Genomic DNA, 19,606 nt, shown 5'->3' with positions numbered 1-19,606 from the left:
AAGAAGCAGATATAACCTCTTCGCTTTCATCCCTCGAGTTGCTACTTGTTTGTTTTGATTAGTATGATTCAAACAAAGTGCTACTCACATTCGGATTATAAAGTTTAATATTTCTTGAAAGCTATTTGTCAGTATAGTACTAGCGTGATATTTACTGAATCCAGCTTGTTTTGTGAAAATTAAAAGCGCCATGTACAACAAACATAGCTCTGAAAGCCTCAGAAGTCTTTTAACGGTTCAGGCATAACATATATAAATCGTTTACGGACAGCAATTTAAGGATAGCCAGAGTTATCAGTAAATTAAAACAGCGTCGTCACACGATAGGTACTGATTTTAGGGAGCGTCTTAGTACCCCAATACACCCCAGGAAAAGCCCACAATACATCCCAGGACATCACAAGATTCCCCTTGACACCCAACAGTACACCCCTGGACACCTACAATAAACCACTGGACACCACAACATCCCGTGGACAACCACATTACACCCCTGGACACCAACAAAACACCCCATGGACGCATACAATCTACTCCTAGACGCCCACAATAAACAACTGGAGACTACAACATGCCCCTGGACACCCACAATACGCCTCTGGTCATCATTAGATACCCCTTGACACTCCCATTCCAATACACTCCAGGGCACCTCAGGCTGACCCCCATTATTAACCCCTGATATATTTTATATTAACCCCTGATATATTTTATAGAAAAAATGTACACACAAAGACACCTGACGTCGTGAACTTCATTAAAAAATATTATGTTGGAAATCAACTAGAAAAATCCTAATAGGTTCGTTTCTCACTTTTCAGCACCATTACATGTATACGAAATATAGGTTAATGCCATTCAATTGAAATAAATCGTGAATTGTCTATATTGTACTGAGGGGAGCGTTTCGTTACATGAGTTCTAAAATTATACCATGATATTGCATAATTATTGCACAAATGCATCCAGGCCACACCGCGAGGATACGCTCCAAATCATGGCCCATGTTTATCTTATTTCATACACGTGTAAAGCAACGTTAATTTGCTTGAAATTTACCATAGAAAATGACGATTTTTATATAGGAGAACCAAAACGTGTCAATGTTTCTTTGATAAGTATAATGCAAATGTCCATATTTCTTAGATGGTCATTGTACAAAGATCCAAATTTCCCAATCTACATATTTCTTAAATAATCATTGTGCTAAGATTTTAACATTGTGCAAAGATCCATTAAAACACTGGTCTCAAATTCATCATCATTTTATTGAATCGGAGTAAAAATGTTTTCAATGATAAATCGTTTATACTCTTTATCAAATACGATGATTTACATAAAAACAACATATTATGATAAGCAATACATTCCTTGTCATTTGCTTCTAAAATTGTTAGTTTAATCGAAATACAGAACCAAAATATTTATTGTATAAGGCACTTCCGGTGTTATAAGACCAAAAAATATAAAGTCCTGTGAAATTTTCGGATTAATATCCAGTGCATCTTGTGCACTTTTGGATTATATTTCTGTGAATTTGTGGAGGATGTATCCTTCAATCGTTATCAATCAGCAGGCATAGATAGTTCGTGTTCTTCTTGGTAAAATATAAGACTTCTGAAAATGTTGCAGAGGAAGCGTTCCCCACCCACCAAGAATACATTAGAAAGCACGTGCGAAAAAAAGAATTCTTAAAACGGCAGTGTCTCATCAAGTATGGTGAAATGGAGGAAGATGACAAATCATCACCATGGAAAAGTTGCAAAAAGAACTTGACCAAAAAGAAAAGTGGAATTTGTTGTAACTTTTATTGAAACTGGTTCTTGCAATCTTGTGCTAATTTGACAAAAGCCTGTTTACCCGACATTACGTAATTCAACAGACGGTGTAAATTGGATTGCCGTCATTGCCTTACAGTTTTACCCAGGAGTTAAGAATGTCCTTGTGAAATTGGGTTCTATGGACGACAAAATTGACCAAATCGAGACGAAAATTGAAAAATTAGAGTACGCTCTAGCGTCATCGGTGAAAATGCAAAACAACCCCATCAAAGTGGAAATCCAAGAACAAAAAGACATGGAGAAAAGAAGACTCATGTTTGCTTTGGTCTGGTGGTAAGAGTTTAAGAGACGGTCCCTAAAAATAATAGAAGAGGACACAAAAAGGTTAAGACGTTGATTAACAATGTTATGAAATTGGAATACATGTTGTATTTAGAGATTACAATTACAAAACCTCTACGCCTTGGAAAGAAAACACATGGAAAAAAATAAAAAAGGCCACTTCGGATAGTCGTTAAATGTCATGATCACAAAAGGTAATCATGATCTGCATCTCCAAGCTCGTGGGGATAAAAAGACCATATTTATCACGCCAGATGTAACCTTTAAGCAAAGAGAAAATGGTCAACTCCGGGAAGAGCTACGTCACAGGAAACTTGACCTTAATGAGAAAACTTAAGAATCAGTAGGGGGCGCATTGTAAAGGTGCCATAAGGTACAAGTGTGACCCCTGGTAGAAATGCACGCATCATTTCCTATGTGGGCAATACAAATCACAAACTTTACCTGTAAATAGGTTAAATCGTTCAAACGTTCAACAGTTAATTGTTAAAAGTTCACAGTCAAATATCAATAGTGTACCAGTTTTACACTCTATGACTCGTTTTAATTCAAGTGTATCTTTAAAAGAATATGAAAGTGAAGAAGTGTCAGATACAACAGAAGGGAATTCATCAGACAGGAACTTGTCAATAGACGGCAGCATATTTACCAATTTTAGGAGGTGAGCATCCACCAGCAGAGGAGTCGAGTTTCGCTTCACATGGTAGTAAAACTGACTATGTGACCACCATACGGGGAGATATAAAAATGTTTTACAAAGGAACATATTTCTGTGCAAAGGTCCACATTTCTTAGATTATGATTGACCAGGCAATGGTCCATATTTCTCATATTATCACTTTTTAAAACTATAAACTAAATAACATCATCAATATATGTATTACTTAATCAAGACTTAAATACATATAAGGATAGGAACATTTGAAATGCATTCAGTCCAGTAAAGACGGAAAGATTCAATCTAATACTACAGTTATAATGTAATTCTCAACATTTTAGTAACCAGCTGTTGTAGAATTGAGAGATCTTTACAGTAAAGTTTAATGATTGGCGAATCCAAGTGTTATAGAATCTAAGAGTTGTTACAGTTGAGTGTAATGGGCGACAAATCCAGCTGCTATAGAATCTAAGAGTTGTTAGAGTTAAGTGAAATGGCCGACAAATCCAGCTGCTATAGAATCTGAGTGTTGTTACAGTTAAGTGAAAAGGGCGACGAATCCAACTGCTATAGAATCTAAGAGTTGTTAGAGTTAAGTGAAATGGCCGACAAATCCAGCTTCTATAGAATCTGAGTGTTGCTACAGTTAAGTGAAATGGCCGACGAATCCAGCTGCTATAGAATCTGAGTGTTGTTACAGTTAAGTGAAATTTCCGACAAATCCAGCTGCTATAGAATCTGAGTGTTGCTACAGTTAAGTGAAATGGCCGACAAATCCAGCTGCTATAGAATCTGAGTGTTGCTACAGTTAAGTGAAATGGCCGACGAATCCAACTGCTATAGAATCTAAGAGTTGTTAGAGTTAAGTGAAATGGCCGACAAATCCAGCTGCTATAGAATCTGAGTGTTGTTACAGTTAAGTGAAATGGGCGACACATCCAGCTGTTGTAGGATCAAAGTGTTGTTACTATTAAGTGTAATGGACGTCGAATCCAGCTGTTATAGAATCAATTGTTGTTACTGTTAAGTGAAATGGGCGACCACTCCCGCTGTTGTAGAATCAAAGTGGTGTTTCAGTTAAGTGTATAATGGGAGACGAATCCAATTGTTATATAATTTAAGTGTTGTTACAGTTATGCGTAATGAGTGACGAATGCAGCTGTTGTATAATCTAAGTGCTGTTTCAGTTAAGTTTAATGGACGATAAATCCAGATATTACAGAATCTAAATAGTGTTACATTAGTCCATATAAACAGCCGCTTCAGAGTACTGTACGATTTTTGAAAGGGAACAAAATAAATATCCAAAAATTAAAAAAGTTCCCTAAACGCGCATTATTGTGGCTAGTGTAAACGTTAATGGGCAACGATTCAAGCTGTTTTAGAATCTAAGTGATGTTACAGTTGCGTTTAAAGTGGAACGAATACAGCTGTCATATAACCTTTATGTTGCTATATTAATAAGTTATGTGTATTGAACACGAAGAATTGTATGTAAACAAAAACAGTTTTCCTAAATAGTACAATTTTTTATTATTATTATTATATTTCAAGTTGCATATGCATATATTTAATTGTTATTTGCAATGGTTTGTAAACTCGACAAATGCATATTTCAAACAAGGTATGAGATATTCAATATAAGCACAATTTCTTCTTCCTTAGTATTCAGATGATATTTCACTTGATACAGTGTGCGTTGTTCCGCCAGGCTTTTTGGTGACATAACACGTGCCTTGGTATTGATGGTGACACATATATATCTCTCCGCGGTCAATTCAATTACCATGATTTTATTGTAAATTGCTGGCTCAATTGGAGGCCATAAATTTGCCCTCGTTAAAATGTTCTGCATTCCTTAATACACTATTATTTGCCAAATGTTCATGACTTTCCTAAAGTAGATCTGAAAGTGTGATGGATACGCTTATGATATGCAGTATTCCTAACAAGATTTGAGACAACTGTTTTGGTGTGAAGTTTCTTGTGATACAGAATATTTCACCGATTTATATTTCTTTGTTATACATATATTTTTTATATTTAAATATATTTCGAAAGACTTGTCATGGTCCTAACAGTCAAGTCTGTGCAATTAATCAATTGATAAAGCACAATTCCTTTCAAAAGCCATTAATATGTTACCTAATTTCAATAACAGTGACCTTGCCTCCATCACCCAAAATACAATTCAAAGATAAAATCTTCACATGAACTTGCTACTTTTTATGTGGTATAGTAGTAATATGCCTAAGTTATTAATTAAAATCCCTTGCTCGATTGTTATAAAGTTTCCTTCACCTCAACCCCACTTAGTATGTTTTCACATGAGCCTCCTTTAAATGGATTCACCACATGTCATTCTAAACTGATATTACTGCGTTAAACTTGTTTTTATGTATAGAAAATGACTTGACCCGATCTGATTGTACATCTTTACATAAACCTGCCTTGTACCAAGTTTCAGTCATGTAACATATTGGAATGTAGCTTTTTGTTAACTACACCTCTATTGCTTTTGAGAGATAATCGTTTTCTATTTTTAATCATCGAGGCCTTGACCCTACTGACTTTAACAACTGATCTGATATGTCTCTTAAGTTTTAAAGCTACATGTTTTTATTAGTTCTAACTTTGATTATTGAGCAGAAACCAAATTTCTACTTTTATTAAAAAAAACCATGACCAAACCATCCCACAAAGTAATCATAAAATATGTCTTCATACAAGCATACCGCAGAAGAACTGTCATTTATAGTATATTATTATTTGAATATTCGAACAAAAAATATCATTCTGTTTTCTATTTATAGTAACAGCATCCTTGATCCCACTGACTCAAGTTCTTGAGTGGAAAACCATCCGCGGCATGCCTCTCCACCACCCAACTACAACCCCCGACGAATGATGTACAAATTTCCCAATCTTATAGCCAGGCTTTTCTTCGAAAAGGAAGTTTTCACCCCGGGGATCAAGTGAAGATATGCCTGTTTCCCGATATGCCTGTTTCCCAATCTTATAGCCAGGCTTTTTCTTCGAAAACCAAATTTTCACTCCGGGACCAAGTGCTGATATGCCTGTTATAAGAAACACCAAATGCAGTAAAATTTGTTCATTATTTATTTAAATATCACAAATTATACTTAGCTTGACATAAATAATAATTGTACAATAGAAATGAAATAAAATGTAACAATAATTCATAACTGAAACATTCACATGACAACAAAAATATTTGGTAGTTCTCACATACAATTCCTAGTTAATGGAATGCGAATTTTGGGAAATAGGAAAGAGGACAACTTAATAGAGTAAAGTATTGCACTGCAAAAGATGACAACAGTTACTATTTCTTCAGAAACGAAAGCTTACGTTTTATTTTCATTGAGTGACTTAACAATTCCAAAAAAAACATTTGAAAACAATTTTTGAAACACCCATTCACTGTCCGTTCAATTGCATTGATAGTTTAAATATTAGCCTTCAATGTTTACTCGTACGAACGAACAAACATTCTGGAAAGAACAATGAGTATTATGAACAGTTACATTAGCAGTTACTGTCAGAGGATTATATATTGTATATATGGCTGTTTGAATAGTCATATATTACTACCCTTGAAACACTCTGAATTCATTGAATTGTTAATTCAGGATCCATGAATTTAAACAAGTATTGTTTGCACTACCGTCTAATATAGATTGCACATACATGCAGGATGAGAACACTAGCATTGCTTTTATTACAACAAGATTTGAAATGCACCAAGACTGCTTCAAGACACCATCCATAATTCACACCATGTAAATGAGGACTTTCCTTATTTCCCTTCTATCTTAATAACATGTTAACTTGTACATCAATTTAGGTGTCATATTATCGGGCCATCGACCATCATATTATTTTTATGCCTGTTTAACCATTATAATTTGTCATCATATGGACGATAATTGATTGCCGAAATAAATGACCAAAAATACATTATCAATTAAGTTATGACAATTTGTATTTTTTGTTCTATATCGAACTGCAAGCAGATGTGAAATGGCCTATTTTGCAATTTGTCAACAAATCTTGTTTGTAATGATTGTTGTCAGTATAATTTTGACATCTCGCTGGATGCGTCCTATACATAGTCGTTTACGGCACTCATTCTCTACATGTCAAACCCTTTCAAAATAATATATGCACCAAAAATTAGCATAATTGTACACATGATACCTTACAGCCAATGAGGATACTCTTAAAATAAACACTGCTGTAGTTGTCATTTTTACACTTTCACACTTTAAAGATTGGGTTTAAATATACCTTAAAAAAGTAGGGTGAAGAACTATTTACATAGGTCAATATACAATTGCGAGAAATTGTAATAAAAAAGCAAATATATTAAGAAATAAGAATGAGTGCATCGTCTACTGTGTTTAAATATAATTTTATATAAGAAAAGATAAATTTACATGCAGATAAACTAATCTATCCAAGCATTATTTTTATACAGTAAAGCTATAGAACAGCCATCATTGTTTAGTTTGATTTGCCACTTTATAGAAAATTATTTGACAGGGTCAGTATTCATAAAACATCTTAAGTCATTTACTAACTGAAATCAAAATTAACTTGAGTCATTTTTAAGTTAAGTAGCTCACTGGTTATTTTCTAAAAAAAAACAAACATTTATTCTATTGAATTCAATAGCTTATGTTAAAAACAATTCTGTTTTCTTTTAATATGACTTCAAAATCCAACTTAATTAAAGAAATGACTTAAGAAGTTTTATGAATATGGCCCAAGAACTAGTTCAATTAACATTATATCCAGATACTTCAGAAAATAAAATAATTGAATCATTTCGTAAGTAGAACGATAAATTAAAATTAACTTCTAGAAAAAATGAGCAAATATAAAGGTCAGTAATGACTAGTAAATATTTTCATTTCATCATTGTTAATATGGCCATTATTTTCATACAATTTTTAAAAATTAATTAAACAGGCTGTCCAGCAGCACCCGACTATAAATTATGAAATTAGTAAATTAATCACAATTCTGAATTTATTTTCTGGCTAAAATAAGTGTTTTCAGAGTTCCTTTCCACAAAAAGAGAGCTCTTTTGCCCACCATGTCAAATTGATTTGGGATGTTTTGTCCACCTGGTCAAAATGATTTTTTTTACTTAGTCAGAAATGACATGGGATGTGTTGACAATGGGATGTTTTGTCCTACAACAAACAAAAAGGCGCCGATAAAGGATATTTTATAATAAGTGCATTTAATTTAGGAATGTAAACAAAGCTTCAAAATATAAGGATATTGTTAGGATTTTAGGGCCGCTGGAAAGCCTGCTTAAATATGAATGTTATTATTTTAATACACCTGGCTCACAAAAAAGTCTAAGAAAAAAACAAGGACAAAAAAACACAACATTGATATGGAATAGTTACACTCCAAATTATCAAGCTATCCATAGAATAGCCACCGCCTATCTTATACATACATGTACATGAATGTATAACCGGTATGTTATTTATATATTTTCATACAATTGTGTTTTCACCAAACGTTACTAAATATTCAATCATCAAATATTAAAATATGACGTTGTGCAACCCTATTTCACAAACATACATATAATGTCAATCATAGCTCTTCAAATGCCCATTTCATTGCTGATCATTTGAGAGGAACTCGTACACATCAATAAATAAAGAATAATGCTAATACTAATAATTCTTCTGTTTAAGGGGAAAAATGACAATAATAATCATTCAATTAAATGTTTCAAACTTATACTACTCCAAAAACACATACAGTATAAAGCGTTCTAACATGTACCTAAAAAGACAGACATTGAACACAATTTTGAATATAAATTAATGCGGAAAAAATATAACCCTGGATTAAAACTTATTGTTATTATTGAACAATTAAAATAACAACAAAATTTTAATATCTTTCAAGAGGTCAAATAATTGTTTTCATAAATTCCAATGAATCTTGGCAGCTTGATCTTTCACTTATTTTTTTAACAATTTCTTTGTTCTGTACAACCTTGCATATCCATAACAAATTGTCAATGCTTCCACTTTTGTTTCAACTTGATCAGGTGACAGTATCTTTGAAAATGAAAAAAATATTATAATTTCAAACTAAGCTAAGCTCAGACTGGTCAAAACTTGAAAAATCTCTCTCACTCAACATGACAAAAACGAAATGACAGAGTGTCTGAAGATTGCACCAAACAAACACTCATACATGGGTTTTCTTTAAGGGGCACCCTATCTATTTAGCAACTGACTACCATCCTTCTTTACATGTTCAATAGACAAAGACATTGTAAGAAATGCATTTCAGGGCTGTTTTTATAAGGTTGCCAGTACTTCTTTTGAAAAAACCCTCTTTAATTTGATCCTTTGGACTATAAAAAACATGCTTACAAAGTGACAGCCACAGTGATACCAAGTATCAAACAATATATCACTGCTTAATACATGATATAAATAAATTAACAATAATAAAACACAACAGGTGTCTTTAAAATTTAACACAAATGCATGAATTATGGAAAATTCTGTATCTGATTATCAGAAAATTTCAGTAATACAGTATGCCTGTACCAATAACTGCCAAAATAATTAACTATTTTTGAAATGTTGAGGAATTTCTTCTTATACTTTCATCTATTAACAAACTGACAAAGTGCCCCCTTGAAGCATCTATACACGGTGTCCATAGGTCAGTGAAAGTCGTATGAGGTGAAGAATGAGCCTATTGCTGACAAATGATGCAATGAAGCGTGACCCCGCTTTTGACCTCTAGTGACCCTTCGAATGCTGTATCAACCACTGTAATGTGATATCTGAAGTAAAGAACAAGAAACTTATTTTTATAAGAACAATAGAAACTTATTTCTATAAGAACAATAGAAACACAGGGATGTGACTGATCTGGCAGCTGAAGGGCCAAAACCATTTAAAAGGCCCCCAATGGGGGGGGGGGGAGGGGGTTCAAAGGGGGTGAAGAGCACCCTGCAGCATGAAGCAATACTGACTTTTTAGAAGCCCTTTTGAAGGCTCCCTTACTTCAAAATTGAAGCAAACTGGTGGGTCAACACTAACACCAAATACAGTAACAACCAAAGGCAACCAGATAACTTTATTTATATCACTTTTTGGTCCCTGGAGCCAAAAGATTTGCAGAAATCCGCGTACAAATACATCCCTTGACTAATGTCTTTTGTTAAGATTATAGAAACACAGTTTTATTAGAATAAAAACAACAACGATGCCACTAAAGCAGGACAATACTCTTAATTATTTGTATGAAAACAGATACTGGTTCCGTAGCATAAATTCCATTATGTTTTAACAATCTCAAGACATGATCAGAGTACATACATACATGTTAAGAAATATTTTATTTATAATGATCCACAAACTTTCAATTCTTGGATCAAAATGATTATCAATTCAGATATTAACCCAGAACCAGTTTATTGTTTACGGCATGATTAAATAAATCGTTATCTCGGCTCAAAAATGATTTATTTGGTCATTTATTAAAACTGATTATCATCTTACTAGGCCAATGCCAACCAACAGCAGCCAAATATCGGGCTACTGATGTGCTAATGTTTACTTTACTCTTTGTTCTTCAGGATTAATCAATACAAGATCCACCGGGAGTTCCATTGAATAATTGAATTAATGTCTGGTTACTTCAGCTGATGTCAATATTTGAATTGCGACAAAGGGGGTAAATATTCTTTAAGCCTTTTAATACTGAGATTTTCGTAAAATCCAACTATAGAAAATCCACATTATATTGGATTGTGAGAATGAAAATAATAGATTTTAACTTTTTATTTTTTTGTCTTGGAATGAGCCAAGTTTTGCGTAAATTTCTGGTAAAATAAGACTGCTGATAAAAGATAAGGTTGCAGTTCTTTTATATTTATGCTCTTACATTACACTTCAGCTAAAACGCTAAAGAGGTTGTTTTTTTAATTAAATTGTAGTACAATTGTTGTTACTTGAAAGTCTAATATTTAAATGTTTAAGCTGCACTCTCACAGATTGACAGATTTGACTGTTCTTTCTTTTTTTGTCGCAGAATAAGCTGATTTCGAATTCAGTGCCTTCCATTCAGTCATATTCGACAACACACAATAGAAAATGTCTCAAATGTATGAGATACTGCGGAAAAAAAAACTTTTCATTATAAAACATTAATTTTCTAACATAAATATTAAAAACTGTGATCTCATCTTTTGTCTTATATTACTGGTTTCTGGACATTTACGCACAAATTGGCTCATTCCAACACAAAAAATATTAAAGATGTTAAAACGTTCAATCAGTGAGAGTGCAGCTTAAACACTATGGCAGACAATCTAAGAAGTAGAAACATTAAATAGTTTACGCCCAGCTCAGAAATCCACTTAAGATCAATTTCTTACCTATATTTTCTTTTTCTTTACATGATATAGAATAACAACAAATCTCTCTATCTTGTATGGCAGACAAGTTCCTGTAAGAAAAAAAAGAAACAGATTTTAAAGATGTGAATTATCACAATGGACAATTACTGTAATATCTTTGTGTCTCATACATGTAGATATTTCAAAAACAATACATGTTCATTTACATTCAATGATTACACCTACATAAGTATGGCATATCATTGAATTTTTTTCACGACTCATTGGAGGTCAGTAAGCAATACGGTACATTCAGGGTTCTCAATTAGAATTGGACACTTCTTTTTGTAACGGTTCAGCCCAAAGTTATTGAAATAGTTCAAAACTGCAAGAGATTGAAGTAAAATGATGTTAAGTATAGAAACAGGTACAGATAGATTGCAGCTGGACTTATGAATAAATGCGTTAAGAAAAGATCATTCTTGTTCTAACATTTAAAATTGTTTAAAACCAGTATACAAAAAACCCTCATATCATGATACATTGGGCCAATTGTTCAGAACTATGTTAATGTTTTTACGTCATCATTGTCAAATTTCAAATCACTGCTCTGGAAGCTTATTGGAGACACTTGTGATCTGCTGTATTTCATAATAATAATGTATTAACACAAGATTTGAGACAAAACATTATTTAAAAGTTAACAACGATGTTGTTAATCATGTTGTTAACTTTATTAAAGTTCTTAACTAAATCTTGTATATTCTTACTGTGGGAATTAAAGTCCTGTACATAAGGTAATATATTATTTCAGCCCAATGCTGTATTTTGATAATTAGTATATGACTTGCATACATGTACTTTGTATGTTCTTTCAGAAATATAATTTGTCTAAACAAAAACAAAAGCTGATTATCACTCTTACATTTGGTCAATGAGCTGTTTTTCATCAAGCGCCCCAGGGAGGTCTCTCTTATTTCCCAACACCAGGACAGGAATGCCCTGTAACTGAGGCTTGTCTAGTAGGTTATGGAGCTCGTTGCGAGAAGCCTCTATCTTATCATTGTCAGCAGCATCCACCATGTAACTGAAAACAAGAATTGAAGTTCACTAATTTGCTTTGTATAAAGGTAAGCCATCCACCATTAGGATGCAAAGATGTTTTCGTGCCTTTTTGATATGAACATCTAGATTTTTTCTATGTCTAATTTTTGATGATTAACTATTATATTATTTTTGCTAGAATTACTAGATAACACCATAATGACGCTACTATTATGATAAATCATATATCATATGATACATAAAAATGAGGCAATGAATTGTACAGTATGACTTGAGTGTGATAAGCCACATACTGTCATGAAATGCCAGCATTATACTATTAATTCAACACAAATGCAAGTCATATATAGTCTTCCTGAAATGTGTGGGTCTGCGGTGCATGTCCGGCAAATTTTGTACAGGTCACACAGCTCTTTCGTAAATGACAGTCCGTATGGCTGACATATTTCGAAACGACTAAATAGCGAAAAGGTACATAAAAGCGAAATGTCTGTTAAACTGTTTATGACTGGTGATTTTTCGGCCATTTCCAATATGGAATCCAGGTGTTGATTACTGGAGATAAAGAAGTAAATAAAATGCATACATAAACGCATTTTATTACAACTATTTTGATTGGTTCTCGGTTTGCAACATGGCACAATAAAAATTGTCAGCACTTAATAAGCTTCTGCTTTTACAATTTCAGAAAAGACTATTAATAATTAACAAGAGCACCGCGAAATGGAGCATTATACGCCCGAAGAAAATTCGGCTTGAGGTCTTTAATAAACATTTAGGTTATGCTAGTATTCTGCTTACTAGGTGTGAAGTGTTTACAACAAAGGCTTAAACTTCCAATATTGAAACTTTAATGATACTTTGTTCAACAGTATTTTTTTACAACATAGAATAATTGTAAAACAACATACATACTGGTAAGTAGTGCAATGAAGGATGTACTAATATGGAATCAGATTTTATGAAATGAAATATTTTTATAAAAAAAAATAGAATATCTGAAACTTCCTTAGAAAATCTGAGAATACAAGTTTAAAAGTAGCAGGACTTGGAAAGTGCTCACAACACATCCTTTTAATGTAGCAATAATTTGTATAAAATTATCTAAAAATTGCTTTATTGGTTACAAAGTTGTGGCTAGGACACGTTTTCTAAAAATTCCTTATTAGTAGTAACACAAAGTTGTGGCCTGGACTCGGAATTGCTAACGCCCCCAGTGAAATTAGCCTTGGGCAGTGAAATTAGCCTTTGAGGTATGGACCTGGAAAGCATGCTTGACAAATCCTTTTAATGTAGAGATGATTTGTATAAGTTATTTGAAAATTGCTTTAGTAGTAACCTAGTTATGGCCTGGACATGGAATTGCTAACGTCCCCCCAATGGTGATTCTAGTGTTTGAGGTATGGACCTGGAAATTGCGCGCGACACATCCTTTTAATGTAATGATGCTTTGTATGAAGTTATTTGAAAATGACTTTATTAGTGACCAAGTTGTGGCCCGGACACGGATTTGCTAACGCACCCCCATGGTGATTCTAGTATTTGAGGTATGGACCTGGAAATTGCGCGCGACACATCCTTTTAATGTAGTGATGATTTGTATAAAGTTATTTGAAAATCGCTTTATTAGTTACCAAGTTATGGCCCGGACACGGAATTGCTAACGCTCCCCAGTGAAATTAGCCTTTGAGGTACGGACCTGGAAAGCATGCTTGACAAATCCTTTTAATGTAGAGATGATTTGTATAAAGTTATTTGAAAATTGCTTTAGTAGTAACCCAGTTATGGCCTGGACATGGAATTGCTAACGTCCCCCCCATGGTGATTCTAGTGTTTGAGGTATGGACCTGGAAATTGCGCGCGACACATCCTTTTAATGTAATGATGCTTTGTATAAAGTTATTTGAAAATGACTTTATTAGTGACCAAGTTGTGGCCCGGACACGGATTTGCTAACGCACCCCCATGGTGATTCTAGTATTTGAGGTATGGAAATTGCGCGCGACACATCCTTTTAATGTAGTGATGATTTGTATAAAGTTATTTGAAAATCGCTTTATTAGTTACCAAGTTATGGCTCGGACACGGAATTGCTAACGGACGGACAGACGATGGAGGCAATAACATAATACGACCCTTCTGGCGTATAAAAAGCGGTTCTTATACATCTTTAAATGACATCTTATGGAACTTCGAAGTCTGTTTCTTGTTGCTTGTAGCTGTATGCATAGTTTATCATGACCATTTTATATTTAATGCTGACATTTATCTGAGATATTCATTCATTGAAAAGATATGCATATTATATCTTTAACTGCTTTTTACACATAAAAAAATATACAAAAAATCATATTATCCTTTAGGTACAGTATTTCTCCATAAAAGGCTTTTCATGGCATTTTGTGGCTTTTTACACTTTAGTCATACCCATTGTTGTATATAAAGCATGTCCGCAGTATGCAATAAAATACTCACACTATAGCATTAACTCCTCGGCAATATCGCTCCCACATACTTCTGAATCTAGGCTGACCTCCAATATCCCATAACTGTAAAATATATAACATGATGCATGGAACGGCTAATATGCTTGGCCACACCAGCATCTATACGAATATAATTCGTCAAACTCCAATGCAGTGATCTCCCTTGACAAGCAAATAAGATCTTTGCCACTAAGTACATATTTTCTACAAGTATATCCTTTAAGAAGACAAGAATGGCAACTGATTATATTTAAAAAGATACAGTATATATTTTAAAATTTGTTAAAAAGATAATGAGTGTTAAATCACTTTTTTGTGATAATATATATTATACTGACTGTTCATGGTGAGGAACGTTACTACATGTAGCAATAGAAGGAGTTTAGAATGGTGTTTCTTGGTGTAAATACCCTGTTGTGATTGAAAAGACCACTGGGCCCCAAACCCTGCACTAATCAAATGTTTCCTAGCTTGCTCAAACTCTACACTTTACATAGCAGACCTACATGTAGTTAAATAGTTTGATTCCAAGCACTTAAGTGTCTTAGTCGCAGGTCTTGTTCGTCCAAGTCTAATTTTAATGACAGTTGGATGGAATGTTATTTTACCTTTATCGTGACGTTTCCTTTGCTGATTTTTCTCATATTGAAGCCAACAGTTGGGATCATGTCTTCACTAAACTGGCCGGACTGCAAAAAATGACAATTGCTTGATAAAACTGTATGTTTATTTAATATAAACTTACTTATAATGATTGGTATAAAAAAATATTAAGATAAATGATACTCTGCCAATTAACCATATTTTAGGCTTCTTAGGCAATCCGTCTTCTAGTTGATTGGAAATGAATTTAGCCCATGTACCTTGTGCCAAAAAAACAAAACTTCAGAAGTTTTGATTCAGTATTAAAGTCACTTCACAATACATGTTTACATATTCTAATACATCTTCCAGACTTGCCAGTCTTTTACAGACCAATTGCGGTATATTTAGTCGGTACATAATTGGTCTGGCCAGTCTTTTATACCTTACCATAATGAATTGTCAGTCTTTACTGTTTCTGTAGTTTGAGTACACAATGTGATAAATATGACTTTCAAATATTTCAACAGCTGTTACTGAATCTTTTAAGAAATTAGTAGGTCAGTTTGTAAGCTTTTAATTTGAAACAGTGTTTCATTTTTCGAGAAGAAAAAAATTCTTTCTTTTGCATACACCTGTTTTAAATCATTAAATGATCTTTACATAATGACTAATATTCATGACTAATGTTTCTTAGTAATGTTCATGTAAATGGTTCAATAAATAAATGGGACAATTGCTGACCAACTGCCAATGTGTTAACATACGGATCCGGACACGTATAATGTATTAAGACAGTTTGACAGATGGCAAAGTGGGTGGGGACCAAAAAGGAAAACAAAGACCGTCGAAATTTTGCGCCTGGATAATTACCGCTATAACATTAACAAATGTCGTTTTCCCTGAGTACTGCAACCCAACTAAGGTCAATTCCATCTCCTCCTTCCAGAATAGACTCTTGAACCAGTCAAGAATTCGTTGAAAGAACTGAAACATCTTGAATTCTGCTTTCACTTCCTTGCGAAAATGGAGGCGAAAACACACAAATCACATGACTGATAATCATAGGTCATGGTCACACCACGCCGTATAGGACAAAATTTAGTAAAATCGGCCCTGAATAAAACAAGTCCGATATTATATAATTTTAATACCAAAGCATCGTCGGATGCCCCCGATATACACTACGCCATGCTTCGTTGTGTATGAAGTATAACAGAAGAAAGTACCGTGGTTCCCGACGATGATACCAACGATGATTGTTGAAAACCTTTTATATATGAAGATAAACAAAACAAGTGGAAGATTCTTTACGCGATTTGTATCAATTAATCGATAAGTGTGTTTTCGTTTTTTTTGCGAAAAAACTCCCACACGTATACAAACTTTTCATACAAAAATTAAAGCATTAGTTTCAGAAGTACAACTAAGTATAAGGTTCCACGGACATATTAACCATAAAACGTCAAGATGTTAATAAATGATTATGTGGACTGTACTGTACCTTAATCTAGAAGAAGAAGAAGAAGAAGAAGAAGAAGAAGAAGAAGAAGAAGAAGAAGAAGAAGAAGAAGAAGAAGAAGAACGGAAGAAGAAGAACGGAAGAAGAAGAAGAAGAAGAGCGCTTCATCGATGAAATTCATAATTAAAATCTTGAATAAAGCTGTTCCTGTTTATTATAGGAATAATTGTGTTTTTTCTATCAACTTTTTGATGCGAGCACTAGGGTAGGTCACGTTACTTAAAGACTCATTTTATCGTCCATGGGTTCCTTCCACAGTATGACTTTACCTCTATTCTATACAGCTCACTGACCTCTTTAGATTCTAGTAAACCACACAATTGGGGTTCCATATGAAAGTGCTATACACTGGTGCTCTTAAATGAACCAGTCGTATCGGAGCATTTGCCGAATATTAATTTAGATAAACGCAAACACCACCACATTTGCATTAAGAAAGTAACGTGATATGCGAATTCGCAGTGAAGATGCTTGCGAGTTCAGACTATACTTTCGGCTATTGCGATAAATTCATTTTGAGGGTTAAAAATGGAAATTGGACATACATTCATTTCAATAATTTTACATTACTTTAAAAGATACGGTGACTGGGACTTTAAACAAAATTATATGATATTTGTCGTAAAATCTGGATGAATTAATAAATATTACTATTATTTCTATGCTAAAGCAGTTAAAACATCTTGAAATTCTAATATGATTTTGGAAATTGATCATTTTTTACTTCTTTATAATTAATTAATAATATTTAAAAAAATACTTTAGATGCTGTTTATAAGCATTATTGCTTCTGTAATACGGGCCCTTTTGTACTTTTAACATTCTCCTCAATGCAGTACAGTTTGTTTAGAGCATTGTATTCAAATGTTCAGAATCCAATGATATGAATTTTATTTTAAACACCGCTAATCTTTGATAATGATTTCATTAAACTAATTATTTTTACTTTTATTTAAGGACTAAATTGCGGGCATGATGACATTATCGGGATATGAACGCATTTGGGCTGGTCAGAGTGTGTGGTCAAAGCAATTCATTAATTATATTTACACCAATATTTCATTATTTCATTCAAGAATTGTTTATAAAAATTCTTCATTTCATTTAAGAAAACCAGTTATGCTTTCTTACCTATTCTGTAAATTGAACGACCCGACTGTAACCGGAAACATTTTATCAAATAACGTCACACTAACTCGGGGAAAGATCAACCACTTGAAGTCACTTTTAAGCGTAAAATTGAAACACTTATGGCAACAATACATTTAACATATCATAAATTTACACTTTCTAAAATGTTTATTTATATTTTACGGGACCTGCTGGCACAATACAAACACTAACAAGATCAACAATTTTCATGTACATGTATATTGTTATGCGATGAATTGCGATCCGAACATATCCGAAGATGTTGCGTTCATCGGATGATAACTGCATTTGCAGGCAGGCAGTTCCTTTAAGGAATGGAAGTTGAGGTGTAAATATTTTCGCATATATGCTCCTGTTTCTGTTATCATACCCCTTTTAAACTGGAAGCTAATAGACTTTCCCTTATTCACCCAAAGCTTATGTCACACTTAACGCATATATAAAAACATTGAACCTTAAGTCTATAATTGTTAGTATTACAGTACCAGTGATTTCTATGCACCAAAGGGTAGCATATAGTTATCTGATCGTCCGTCCGTCCGTCTATCCGTCCATCCCAACTGTTTCCGATCATTAAGAACGCTTAGGCCCTGGGTTCTTAAACTTTGTAGTCAGGTTGATCATGACCAGCAGATAAAGCCTTTTGATTTTGATGTAAGTGGCCAAAGATTACCATCAGCTGAATATATGTTTCCGATCAATATATGAAGAACGCTGAGGCTCAGGGACCTTAAACTTTCTTGGTTAGTTGGTCATGACCATGGCATAAACTCTATTGATTTTGAGGTCAGTGGGTCAAAGGTTTTAGGTGGTGGTGACCTTCAGTTGAACATCGGGTTACATTCAATATCTGCTGAACGCTTTGGCTCAGGGACCTCAAACTCGGTAGTATGATTGGTCATGACCAGCAGACCAGCCATACTAATTTTGAGGGCAGTTGATCAAATGGAAAATTTGGTGGTGACCTTAAGCTGTAAATCGGTTTCCGATCAAATCTGAAGAACGCTATGGCTCTGAGACTTCAAACTTTGTTGACAGGTTTGTCATGAACAGCAAATAAACCCCATTGCGTTTGTGGTCAGTGGGTCAAAGGTCAAGGTCGTTGTGACCGTAAGCTAAAAATACGTAGTTTCCTATCATGACTGAAAAATGCCTAGGCATAGAGAACTCGAACTTGGTAGAGGTCCATCAAACATGACCAACACCCTAATTTTGTTGACATCAGTTGATCAAAGGTCAAGGTCGTGGGGACCTTGACCTTAAAATCCGATTTCGATTAATAACTGAAGAATGTTTGTATCTAGGTACCTCAAACTTGGTATGCTGGTAAATTGCATCTCCTTCCTTTTAGTAATGGTTCAAAAACATTCGCGATGTCTTTGAAGCTTTGCATAAAAACAGGTCTTGTTTCCATCTGCAATGTTCCTACAGATTTCACATTTTTGTAGTGGAGACTAAAATCCTTTATTAAAACGGGCGCATGAAGTTTAAAGCAATAGGTACAGGCTAATTAAATAAGCCAACTTAATCTGTACAATGAAAATATAATAAACTCTCAGATACTGTTGAAACTGATGGTCGAATGGTTTTCACCTTTGT

General features: G+C 33.9%; 1 protein-coding gene across 1 annotated transcript; it reads right to left on the bottom strand.

Moving 5' to 3' along the window:
- Window positions 1-5,883: 5,883 nt before the first annotated feature.
- On the bottom strand, window positions 5,884-16,384 carry LOC128217579 (ADP-ribosylation factor-like protein 8B). The gene is made up of 6 exons (XM_052924807.1): window positions 16,207-16,384; window positions 15,360-15,440; window positions 14,741-14,814; window positions 12,126-12,287; window positions 11,240-11,310; window positions 5,884-9,640 (listed from the first exon to the last, which is right to left on the bottom strand). The coding sequence occupies exons 1-6, from the start codon at window positions 16,327-16,329 to the stop codon at window positions 9,597-9,599; spliced, it is 555 nt and encodes a 184-aa protein (XP_052780767.1). The 5' UTR covers window positions 16,330-16,384; the 3' UTR covers window positions 5,884-9,596.
- Between the last annotated feature and the right edge of the window lie 3,222 nt (window positions 16,385-19,606).

This window comes from Mya arenaria, chromosome 14 (assembly GCF_026914265.1).
Source record: "Mya arenaria isolate MELC-2E11 chromosome 14, ASM2691426v1".
NCBI lineage: Eukaryota > Metazoa > Mollusca > Bivalvia > Myida > Myidae > Mya > Mya arenaria.
Note: the sequence above shows the minus strand (reverse complement) of the source record. Positions and strands in the feature narration are given on the sequence as shown.

Bases quoted from the DNA above. Each gene is read 5' to 3' on its own strand.
- LOC128217579 (XM_052924807.1), bottom strand. From the start codon at position 16,329: ATGTTTCAGTTCTTTCAACGAATTCTTGACTGGTTCAAGAGTCTATTC. The intron at 12,288-14,740 runs GTGAGTATTTTA...TCTTGTTTTCAG, and splicing joins CGAGGAGTTAATGCTATAGT to TTACATGGTGGATGCTGCTG. The intron at 11,311-12,125 runs GTAAGAGTGATA...TTTTTCTTACAG, and splicing joins AAACAGCTCATTGACCAAAT to GAACTTGTCTGCCATACAAG.